The sequence below is a fragment of the Aulonocara sp. 'chitande type north' Nkhata Bay genome, linkage group LG19 (assembly GCF_057382095.1).
Source record: "Aulonocara sp. 'chitande type north' Nkhata Bay isolate Kocher_YH1m ecotype deep benthic linkage group LG19, A_spYH_male_GT1.1, whole genome shotgun sequence".
Lineage (NCBI taxonomy): Eukaryota > Metazoa > Chordata > Actinopteri > Cichliformes > Cichlidae > Aulonocara > Aulonocara sp. 'chitande type north' Nkhata Bay.
Genome location: NC_141362.1, coordinates 9,914,452 through 9,927,022, shown reverse-complemented (window position 1 = coordinate 9,927,022; position 12,571 = coordinate 9,914,452). Strand labels below are relative to the sequence as shown.

At 41.6% G+C, this 12,571-nt stretch overlaps 1 protein-coding gene across 1 annotated transcript; it reads right to left on the bottom strand.

The window, feature by feature from the left end:
* Positions 1–2,487: 2,487 nt before the first annotated feature.
* Positions 2,488–4,601, bottom strand: ankrd9 (ankyrin repeat domain 9). Its single transcript, XM_086275215.1, has one exon. It carries the CDS (start codon positions 4,261–4,263, stop codon positions 3,436–3,438), a length of 828 nt encoding a protein of 275 aa, XP_086131341.1. The 5' UTR covers positions 4,264–4,601; the 3' UTR covers positions 2,488–3,435.
* Between the last annotated feature and the right edge of the window lie 7,970 nt (positions 4,602–12,571).

Below are 12,571 nucleotides of genomic sequence, written 5' to 3'. Positions count from 1 at the left end.
GATGCAGCGTCAGCTTATTCAATGGTTATTGATTGGATTGACAGAATTTCAAGGAAAAATGAATAGATGTTTTCTGCCTTCATGTTTCAGCTATGATCAACAAACCAGCAAACTCTCCAACAAACAGTCTAAGCCAGGGGTCGGCAACCCTGGGCATGTGTGCCACAGCTGGCACGCTAAGGGTTAGCTGATGGCACGACACGCAGTGAATTAATCTGAGAAGGTGCATTAAAAAATAAATAGCTGGGCCGGTGGTACACATTGCAGATTAACTCGCGTAGACATATTAGTTTTGCCGCTTCTTACTGATGGTATCTTACTTAACCCCAACTACCAGATTCAACTTGTAATTGGCTAAAAGTAACTTAGCCTACTGGTGAGAGGGACGTTGCTAGCTGGCAGTTTTTTCAAGCGATGTTGAAATTTCCATATCCCAACACTTCAAAAGCTTCAGGAGCTGTCCTCTCAGCATCAGCGCCGCAAGAAATACACGGATACATCCGTAGACTCGAGACAGAATTCACAATGTGTTTTTGGGACTTTTCAGGTGTATCGACCAATGTTTTCTTTTCTGATCAAACCAGCTGGATTTGTCTCACATTAACTGGTTGGACACAGAGGACATCGAAATGCAGCTGATTGAACTGAAAAGCTCGACTCTGTGGGGGTAAAAGTTTGCAGAACTACAAACGCAGCAGGAATCCACAGCTGTGCGTGTTCATGGAGCTTGCATGTTCACCTGCTGGACATCACTACCTGACAAGTTTAACTGTCTTCAGAACATTGCAGAGGCCTTATTGACAGTATTTGGCTCTACATATCTGTGTGAGCAGATTTTCCCTCACATGAGTCCTCAGGTAGCCGTCTGAATGCTGGACACTGGGAGACCTGTGTCTCTGAGTGGGAGACCAGAGATCACATTAACATGTGTGTCTCTGTATTAACAAACATGCCATATTGGCTTAGTTTATTTTTCTTATCAGTGTTGTGAGGAGACCATAAATAGCATTTGTATTTTCTGTTGTACAGTTATGGAGTTCTTGTTATGGATAAAAAGTCTTTTTTTCTGTTTCAAAATAGCTGATAACTATTCGCTGATAGCTGCAAACATCTGTGAACAAATATAATTCTATAAAGTGGTTCTATATAGTGTGTAACTGTTAATATAGAGCGTTATTAAATTTATTGCTAATGCAATCATATGGCACACTGACATCTGAGGAAATTTTAGATGGCACTCATCATCAGACAGGTTGCCTACCCCTGGTCTATACTATAAAAATGAATGCGTCCACATACTTCTGGATCTGCCAACATGGTACATGGAACTGCACAACACGCCTCATTTAGACATTGCATGCATACCTATCAGGTGCAACTTGGGATTCAGTGTCTTGCTCAGGTATGCAGGTCGGAGCAGCCAGGGATCAAAGCGCCAACCTTCTGATGAGAAGTCAGCCATGACAAATGAGCGATAAATGTTTTATGAGTAATAAAAGATATGGCGTGTGTGTGTCAGGTGATGTGAAATAGAAGGAAGGTTTTAATTATTTGACAGTGTCACATGATGTCTGAGAGTCTCTGTGATTCGTCACAACCCTCCTCCATATTCTGGATCCACTGCTCCTTTACTCCTGATTGGTCAGTAGACTACAATCAGAAACTTCAAGTACTGAAGTCAGATGCTGCAGATGATCAATACTCATACGGAGTTAAAAGCAAAAAGATCTTCATCACAGCTGAGCACAGTCGTTGATTGACTGACACTTCAATAAAACCTGAGGACACGAGAAAGTTATTTAAAAGGGAAAGAAGAATAAAAGGAGTGAGGTGCAGGTGAGTCCACAGGACTTCTGAGTTTTCTGAGGGGAAACGGGTCAACTATCTCACCTCAGGTTGTTTAGGATAAATGTTTGATCAGATTATATCTGATATTATCAGATTTTATATCCAACCCTAACTCATGTCATCAAATGTTTTATTCACTGAGGTCAAGAACAAAACAGCCTATTTGTTTGAAATAAGTCAATAAAAAGGGGGGAAGGAGGACAAGAGGGACAGAGCAGCTGGAGCTGAAGCGAGTCAGATCTGAGGTCAGAGTTCAAACAGATGCAGGTTAAAATTAGAGTTTTGCCACATCACTGCCACAGTGAATCTAACCTGAGAAGAAGCTGACACACTGGGTCCTGCTGATCAGACGGAGGCCAATTCAAACTGGGCTTTTTCTCCAAAACAGAACTGGAAAAAATTCACACTAAATAAAAGATCCTTAACCATGATCAGATTTTACACAAGTATTTTATGAAATATTTCATTAGCAATTAATTCATTATTTCATCCACACCCAAGTGTCGTTTTAGCCTGCTGGATGGATGTAAGTAATCCTGATCTCATCAAAGTGGAAGGAGCGCTGTCGCAGGTCATTCTTCCCAACAGCAGTTAGCGTCTATAACTCCTCAGTCACGATGTCACTGGACATTATGGACATCCACGGTCAAACTTCATGCATATTGCACTTTTTATATGTATGGACGTGTGCAGGTATATGTGTATGTATATTTAGTGTGTGCGTGTGTGCACACTAAATATACATACACATATTAAATAAAGTAAAATACTTATCTAAAATACTTATCTATTACTTAGAATAGTTACATTTATGTCTTGCATATTTCCACAACCCTTTATCCATAATCACATACTGTGTATGCCACCATTGTATATAGTATATTATCTTAATTATTTTTTATTTGTTTGTATTTTATTTGTTTTTTGTATTTTTCTTCTGCCATCTGCACCTAAACTGAGGTAATGCACAAATTTCCCTGCCATGGCGGGAGATCTGCCTCCGCCTTACACTTATCTTATCTTATCCTAAAATAATTTGAACAACACAAATCAGTGTGATTCAGCTAAACACCCAGACTGGATTATTTGATCTTGTTCGATCATATAATCCTTTTTTGTCTGTCTCAACCAGATTTCAGGATTTCATCCTATTGGATTATGGAGGACCATTTTAAAACTTTGGGCTTTGCTGCACATAAAAAAATAACTTGATTATTTAGATTCACAAAGATACACCAGAGTCTGCACTATTGATCTAAAATTAATTAAACCATCATCAGGATCACAAACACAGCCAGGAAGGTTCGGCTTTTATCGCCATCACACTTTATTACAGTTTATTTACAATTTATTTACAGTTTATTCAGGTTTTATTAGGTGTGATGTTTCCTGTCATGTGTTCTCGAGATCCAGCAGTGTCCTGTCTAAGCAGCTAATGAAACTGATTGGCAGTTAAACCTTATCTCAGGGCAGCTCCACCATACTCTGGGACCTAAAGCCTGATGCTTTCAGTCTATTTACATCATGCCTTTACGTCAATGGCACACTGTCCAGTTACAAGAGGATTTCCATGCTAATATGATCTCACTACCAGCTGTGCAGCTGCAGGAAGTCGGGCAGCAAGCTGATTCGGTCTGCACCAAACTGCACCAAAGAACGCAATGCCTGCAGCAGCAGGGGAGGCGGCGCCACACCTTGGAGCCAGCTGAACACTTTGTTTCCCAACAGGCTTTGCCAGCGCTGCGGTTCGTCCTGCAGCCGCTGCAGCAATGGTGGTTTGGGCAGAAAGAGCAGCAGGTAGTCCAGACAGCGCTGCGCGTGGTGTCGTTTTGACACGTCACAAGAAACAAGTCTCTGCAGAGCGGCATCGAGGCCGTCGGGCCGTGCACCCTCGACCAGCAGTAGCAGCAAACAATCGGCGTGCGACAGTTCCACCGCTAGCTGCACAGCACTCTTTCCTGCATCTGCAACGTGCGAGCAGCCGCCGCAGCTGTCCAGGTAGTCCTGTCGCTTGGTTTGCTCACCACAGTTCTTCAGAGCTGCCATCATCATACCGAGGATCACCAAGCGGTCATAGCGAACCGCAATATTCAGGTGTGGTGCCCCACTGCCGCGACAGCAGCAGTAACTGCACCGTGGCGCTCTGAGCGCGCTCACAGAGTACCTGTTGAGCAGGTATTGTGCATAGTCCTGGTGGTCATGTATGAGGGCGTAAAGCAGCGCCTCTGATGGCAGGAAGGCTCGAGGGTGGCCGTCGTCCCAGCAGAAGACCTCCATGCAGCGCATGTCTTCCAGCAGCCAGACAGGAAGTCGCTCCCGCACAGAGCAATAGAAGGAGAACGCCGTCCGCTCACATTGCCGCTCAGATGGAGACGAAGACACGTAGTCAAGCTGAGAGGACAGCAGCCACGGCATCACTGCACACCTGATGAGGTCTGAGAAGGTCTGAGGATGAATGAGGAGGTTTGATGACAGGTGAGGTGCTATGAAGAGTCCTGAGGAAGACTGTGTCTACCTGAGGACCTTTGAGAGTCTGAATAAGCCGACGCTAAGAGCCAATCCAGCAGTCTCATTCAAACCTTCATTCTAAGCAACTCCTCACTTTTATACTCCTCCCCCACCCCCTTGTCAGCTGCCTGTGGGTGTTGATTTTCCACTGAGGGGTTGAGGTGGAGGAGGCGGGGGGGAGTTCCTTGCATAGTGAACATTGTGGCCTTCAAACTGCTGACGAAAGTAAACAGGAACAGAAATGTTGAACTGAGCAGACATCAATGGTTATTATCTGTGATCACACAGATAATTATTGATTGATTATTGATCAGAGGAATATGCTGATTAGATTTTCAAATTTAAAATGAAAACATTAAGTTTTAAATCAAACACTTTAAAATTCCTGATTTATCATACATGTGGTCTTTGTTTTCAGAGACCCTCTCCACACAGTCCCCGTTAATGTGTAAGGGCTGAGGGTCAGATTTGCTCCTGAAGTCAGCTATTATTTCTTTGGTTTTTGTCATGTTGAGGACCAGGTTGTTCCGGCTGCACCATGATCGCAGATTTTCCACTTTGTCCCTGTATGCAGACTCATCTCCCCCGTGATGAGCCCGATCACAGTTGTGTCGTCCACAACTTAAAAATAGTGTTTCACGGGTGGGTGGGGGTGCAGTCGTGAGTGTATAGAGTGTATAGCAGGGGACTCAGCACACACGCCGGTGTTGAGGCTGAGTGCTGAGGACCGATGGGGGCCTACTTTAACTCTCTGTGAGCGGTCACTGAGGTAGTCCTTGATCCAGAGACGGGTGGAGTGAGGGAGGCCGAGGTCGTGTAGTTTGGTTACCAGCCTGGCAGGGACGATGGTGTTAAAAGCTGAACTAAAATCAATAAAAAGAAGCCTGATGTAACTGTCCTTTTGTTCTAAGTGAGTTAGGGTTGTATGGAGGGCTATGGCTATGGCATCCTCTGTTGATCTGTTCTTCCTGTATGCAAACTGGTGGGGATCAAATGTGGCTGGGAACCCTTGAATGATGCGAGTTCTGACCAGTTCCTCGAGACACTTTGAGATGACTGGAGTAAGAGCCACTGGCCAGAAATCGTTTAGGCACTGGATGGTAGTTTTCTGTGGAATGGGGATGATGGTAGAGGACTTCAGGCAGGATGGAACAGTGGTCTGTGTTAAGGACAGGTTGAATATTTTAATAAAGACCCCTGTGAGCTGGTCTGCACAGTCCTTTAGCACCCTAAAGTCGGGTCCTGCTTTTTTCTTGGAGTTTACTGTCCTTAGTACACGCCTCAAACCATCCTCCCCAACAGTTAAGATGTGGCTGGTGGATGTGAAGTAGCCACTTCTGGTGTTTTCTGTTCGAAGCAGGCGTAGAAGCAGTTCAACTTCTCTATAAGTGTAGCATCGCCATCCACGCCGTTGGTTCTGTGTTTGTAGTTGGTGATGTTGAGGACTGTCCTCCACACCTGTATTGAGTTATTACTGTGGAGATGATCCTGAATTTTGTTTTTATAGTCCAGCTTAGCCCGTCTGATGCCCCTTTTCAGGTTTACCCTAGCTCCACTGTACAGTTCCATGTCTCGCAACCTTTAGGCAGGGTTTTTTTCTTCAGCAGGGTCCTGACTTCCTCTTGTCATTCAAGGTTTTTGACTGGCATACACCCGGATACCTTTTTCAGTAGTGACAGTGCCTGTGCAATTCTTGAAGTAGGAGAATACGAATGTAGTAGTACGGAGGGTGTGTAAGCTGGCAGCACAAACAGGGATACGTGGTCCGACTGGCCCAGATGGGGTCTTAGTATGGCCTTGTATCCTTGCTTAATGTTGGAGTAGACTTTATCTAGCAGGTTATCCCCACATGTAGCACATTTCACATGCTGATGGAGCGCAGATTTAAGCCTACATGATTCAGGTCCCCCGCTATTATGTGAGTCCCATCTTGATATATGTTTAGCTGGGTCCTAATGGCACTATGTAGGAGGCTAAGAGCAGACATAGCATTAGCGTCTGGAGCTACATACACTGCAGTGATCAGAATCGCTGACGATAACTCCCAGCGGAGGAAAAAAGGTCTGCATTTAATGGTAAGGAACTCTAAGTCTGCTGAAAAGTGGCTGTACGTGTCTTAGGGGTGTCCAAATTCATAGGCTGCATCCCCCTGAGGATCCTGGCCTTTGCGGTCTACGTGGGCTGGGTCCTCAGGAGGCTAGGTAGGCGGAAGTGAGCGGCTGTGAAATTGGACGGTCTAGCCTTCTCGATCTGTTCCCGCCCTTACTTCTGCGTATTTCCGGTCGCTAGCACCACAGTGCAAAAAAACGTTACAAAAATGGACCCAGAAATGTCGCCGGTAAGTTTTACACCTCAGGCTCATCAGAGACAATCATATCCAGGTAAAATAATTTTCATTACTCTACACACGTTTAGGAATTACTTGGCATGTTTCATGGATAATTCCAGTGACTGAATGACTGCCGGTCAATCAAAATATCTGAACCAAATCTCTTTGGAACTTATAGAAGAACATTTTCTATTTATTTCCTATTATTCATTTGATCGTTTAACTTATTTGTGTGCATAGAATGGCTGTAAAAATGTCACAAAGCTGAAAACAGGGTTGTTTCACAAAAAAGCTTAGTTACACAGATGAAGTGTAACTCTTTTCACAGAGTATTAGTATATTTTACCCAAACTTAATAATCAGAATAATGCTTTGATCTCAAATCATATCAAATCATACCTTTCTATTAAAACTGTTTTTGTTGTTCTCCACCTTTTCCTTAAACAGACAAGACCATTGTACTGCAGGATTAACCTGAGTGTCCCAGTCCTGGACCGTTTTTTAACCAGGAAGATGCAAGGCCTGATTTTCGGCTAAGCAGGGAGTCCCTGGCAGTGTTGCTAAATCTCCTGAACCAAGATCGGTGGCATGGTTGTGGTGCCACAATTGAGATCCTGGTGTTACTTTTCTGGTTGGCAAGTGGAGCATCATACAGGGTGGTCTCAAGAGTGTTTGGGGTGCCTTGTTCTACTGTCCACCACATCGTCCGCCGAGTCACAAAAGAGGTGGTGGCCATTCGCCACCATGTCATCCACAACCAAACGACCCCAGAGGACCTGGAGCTAGTGGGTTTGCAGGGCTGGCACGCCACAGAGCCTTTCTGAAAGCGGTGGGTGCAATCGATGGCTGCCACATCCACATCAGGTGTCCAAGCAACCCTGATGGTCAGTGCTATAGAAACAGGAAACTGTTTCCATCTGTCAATGGAAATTTGTACTTAGTAGTCAGTATAAGCTTTTAATGATACAGGGAGTGCAGAATTATTAGGAGAGTTGTATTTTTGAGGAATAATGTTATTATTGAACAACAACCATGTTCTCAATGAACCCAAAAAACTCATTAATATCAAAGCTGAATGTTTTTGGAAGTAGTTTTTAGTTTTAGCTATTTTAGGGGGATATCTGTGTGTGCAGGTGACTATTACTGTGCATAATTATTAGGCAACTTAACAAAACTTAACCCAAACCAGTACTCCACCTCCACCTTGCTGGCGTCTGAGTCGGACTGGAGCTCTCTGCCCTTTACCAATCCAGCCACGGGCCCATCCATCTGGCCCATCAAGAATCACTCTCATTTCATCAGTCCATAAAACCTTAGAAAAACCAGTCTTGAGATATTTCTTGCCCCAGTCTTGACGTTTCAGCTTGTGTGTCTTGTTCAGTGGTGGTCGTCTTTCAGCCTTTCTTACCTTGGCCATGTCTCTGAGTATTGCACACCTTGTGCTTTTGGGCACTCCAGTGATGTTGCAGCTCTGAAATATGGCCAAACTGGTGGCAAGTGGCATCTTGGCAGCTGCACGCTTGACTTTTCTCAGTTCATGGGCAGTTATTTGGCGCCTTGGTTTTTCCACACGCTTCTTGCGACCCTGTTGACTATTTTGAATGAAACGCTTGATTGTTCGATGATCACGCTTCAGAAGCTTTGCAATTTTGAGACTGCTGCATCCCTCTGCAAGATATCTCACTATTTTTGACTTTTCTGAGCCTGTCAAGTCCTTCTTTTGACCCATTTTGCCAAAGGAAAGGACGTTGCCTAATAATTATGCACACCTGATATAGGGTGTTGATGTCATTAGACCACACCCCTTCTCATTACAGAGATGCACATCACCTAATATGCTTAATTGGTAGTAGGCTTTCGAGCCTATACAGCTTGGAGTAAGACAACATGCATGAAGAGGATGATGTGGACAAAATACTCATTTGCCTAATAATTCTGCACTCCCTGTATTTCTAAATAATAATATTTAGACTCCAGGATACTAAAGAAACATGAAGGATACATTTTTGTTTTGTGCATTTCTGCAGTTCATTCACTTTAATTCTTGCCTTCATGTTTGAGTTTTGCAAGCTGGTGCCTTCTGTTGTCTTCTGTTGTTTTATGATGTATTTTATGTGACTTTTGCATGTTGGTGGTATATATGCTGTATATGTAGGTTATATGAATGTACTTTAAGATTTAATATTTTTGAAAATATGTACGTTACTTTTTATTTATTTAATGTTTCTCCTTGTTCACGATGACAGAGAGAAGTCTAAATATATTCAGCATTTACTAATAGTTACCATGTGCAGTTTTAATTTCTACTGCTTCCTCCTGAAGTGCCAAAAGTTCAGTGTCCCAAATTTATATTTGTCTGCCTCTGTCTGTCTTTTTTGTCATGAAGTTGTGTTGATGCTGTTGCACTTTATTGTTCTGTGAATGAATGTAAAGAAAGTTGGTGTTGAATGAGACCAATGTTGCTGTCTGATGTGAAATCTGGTTAAGAGTGGGACAAATGTGTAGCTGTTTTTCTGTTTCAAAATGGAAGTAAAAACCCTGTAAAAATAATCGGATCACTGTTTTCCTGTCTTTTACCATTGTTGGGCTGTGAAGGTCCAAAAATGTACTTATGATTTAGGGTTAAAGTAAGATTTTACATGTGGGAAAAGACAATAGAAATAGAATAGAAAAGAAGAAATAGAAAGAAATAAGAAATAAAGACAAAATTCAGATCCAAATCTTCTGTAAAAACCCTTTCACATTGAGTCCATGACATTTGTCTTTTGTTTTTAGTTGTTTTTCTGACTCACCTGTTTTAATGCAGCTGTTGACCGAAACCGTAATTTTGCAGGATGAATTTACTACTTTTATTTTTTTAATTCAAATTTGGCTTTCCCAATTTTTTCTGGTGAATAAAAAGTTCGGACCAAGTAGATGGTTTGGCAACTAGTGCACTAATAAGCTCCACTAAGATTTTCTTTGTATACAGGCTGTGATGAGCTCACATGTGCTACTATAGCTGCTCCTCTAAGGTTTACTGCTCTTTGTGGATTTAGACAGCAGAATTTAGTAGGATATAAGCAGATGTTACATGATGTATCATGGATGATTTACAGCCTGTGCAATATCACTGAATTTCTTCCAATCTGATACCAAATCAAATTCAGGGTGTTATTGACAATACTAAAACATAATGTGGTTGTAAAATCAAAACAAAAAGTAGTGTACTTAGTATACTTTCATAATGAATACAAGACATCAGACTATTTGTTCTTTAATTAAGAATTCATACAATAAATAAAAAAATACTTTGAATATACTGTGACTTTGTAATGATATCTAGCCTATATAATCCACTTTAAATGTTCTGCAACTTTGCCTGACAAAATCTAGGCCAATTGAATTGATTGAGTTGATCTTAGGGACATACATATTAGTCAAAGCTAATCTCATACAGCTAATTATTGTAGCATGTATTTATTTCATTACTTATTTCATAACCATATTTATTCATGTAAATTTGAACAAATGGGATTCTGTAAATCCCTGTCCTTTTAACACAGACACAAAAACCTAAGTAGACATAACTCACTTTCCAAAATTCATTAACAGTGCTACATGTCACCAACAGCTCCACCTTTTCTCTCTCTGTACCTGGATCTGCCTGCAGCACCAAAGGACTGTGCAAGCAACATGTGTCTCACCCTGGCAGCAAATGTCCATCTCCTCCTCTTCAGTTCACCTCATCATGAACTCGTCATGAGCTGTGGCTCAGGAGGAGCAGGTCACAGGTGATAATTGTTGAGCTGTTTGAAACACTGAATTTGAAATTCTCTGCCACTTAAGAACAACGTCAACAGCGCCACCTCACTTTGACATATAAGTTAGTACCAACAGTGGCAGAGTGACCTCTGACCTACCATGGAGAAAATAAATTAGAGGCTGTGAAGGTTGTCTGAGTCAGAGGCAGAAAAAAAATGTTGGTTGACAGCCCATTGATTTATTCCTTTCTTCACAACTGTGGTTGAGCCAACTAATGAAAAATGAAACTAGAAAAGCTTTACAAGGAAACAAAACGTGGAAAACACATCTGCAACTTCAAGACAATCCTGAACTAAACTGAACTACTCAAAAAACAGTTTTGCACTGGGTGAAACCCCCTTTAATGGGGCCCCTGACAATAAAGCCACTATCAGAGATGGGCAGTAATGCGTTACTGTAATCGGATTACTTTTTTCAGGTAACGAGTAAAGTAAGGGATTACTATTGCAAAAACGGTAATTAGATTACCGTTACTTTCCCGTAGGAACGCTGCGTTACTGCGTTACTAAAACCGTGATTTTTTTGCGAGAATGTCTCATGACAGTGACGTAAGCGAGTGCACCGTTAGTGACAGCAGCTGTGTGCAGATCAACAATGGATCATATATCGAGTGCGGAGAGAATATGAGCGTGCAGCGTTTAAAGCATGGAAGTACTGACCTTACTTCCATAAAAAGTAACAAAAACATTAGCGTCCGTTGTGCGTGGGAAGAAAACTTCTTTTTACAGCGAAAAAAACCCCCTAAACTTCCAAGCAAGCACAGAGTGCGCTACCACGTAATGGGAAATTCACAGAGAAACTCGCGGATTCTTCCACTGACCGCTGCGGCACACCTGCACCAGGGTAAACCTCCGCCTACCCCACTCCTGCTTTACAGGTGAAAATAGAGCAACAGGACCGCTAGTCTTTGATGTCATTTATTTTCTGCTGTGTTTTACTTGCATCTATTTGAAAGACTGAGTGTAAACACAAAAAATATTTTATTTTATGTGCTGGAATGTGCAGAAAATAGGTTTAAATATTAAACTAATTTCTTCCAGTCAGAGAATGTTGCATATAATTAAATTTTTGCTTGATGCATAAAGCTAAAACATTAAAACTAATAAAACAAGTTTTAAAAAGAGACTTTTCCATTTGATTACATTTTGTATGATGGATTATGCAGAAAAAGTAGAATTGGGCTGAAAGATCTATCGCTTTATCACCTATTCAGGTTGTAAATCGTTTTTAAAAAGTAACTAAGTAATTAATTAATTTTGAAAATAAGTAATCAGTAAAGTAACGGGATTACTTTTTGGAAGAAGTAATCGGTAATTAGTTACTGATTACTTTTTTCAAGTAACTTGACCAACACTGGCCACTATAGTCTGTTCACAATCATAACCTGGCCCAGGCTAGCTCTGGAGAGGAGATGCAGCTCCTGATTATATAGTGAGAGGCTCCTCCCACTGTCTGAAACAACAATGAAATATCAAATTAAGAGTAAACATAGGTTGTTTATAGTAGTGTTAAATCTGCCATTTAAATTTCTAATTATAATATAATAGTTAAACAATGGGAACATTAATATACATATATTTAGAAAATCCCCACACAACTGTAAATGTTTAAAATCAACAGATTCTTCAAACTCATACCACACTCCTGCTCCTTCATAACACTTGGTAACTTCCCTCCAAGGAACTTTACCATAAAAGGAGTCCGAAAACCCAACTGGTTTGGCTGTTGCTATGTTTTTACCAGATGCAGACCAGGTGCAGTCTGGAGGAGAAGTGAGAAAGAAATTAGATGCAAATCTTAAAACTAGTATTTTAAGCAACTCTCTTCTTCACTTCAGGAGTAATGTGGCAGCAGTACACACAAAACGCTGCAGTATGCTTAGAGGTCACAGGCCAAAAAGATTCTTCCTCTTGTCAGCAGGGGGAGACAAAGATGCATAAGCTAAAATTTTCAGTAGCTGCATTTTTAACCAAAGACCAGTCATTTTACTTCTACTTACTAATAATCAAGTGTAGTGTTTTATAATGATACTGCTAATAAGCACTGTACTATGTTTCCGCACAACAATTTCAGTGTGTTCTT

Excerpts from the sequence above, each read along its gene's own strand:
- ankrd9 (XM_086275215.1), bottom strand. The coding sequence starts at position 4,263 with ATGCCGTGGCTGCTGTCCTCTCAGCTTGACTACGTGTCTTCGTCTCCA.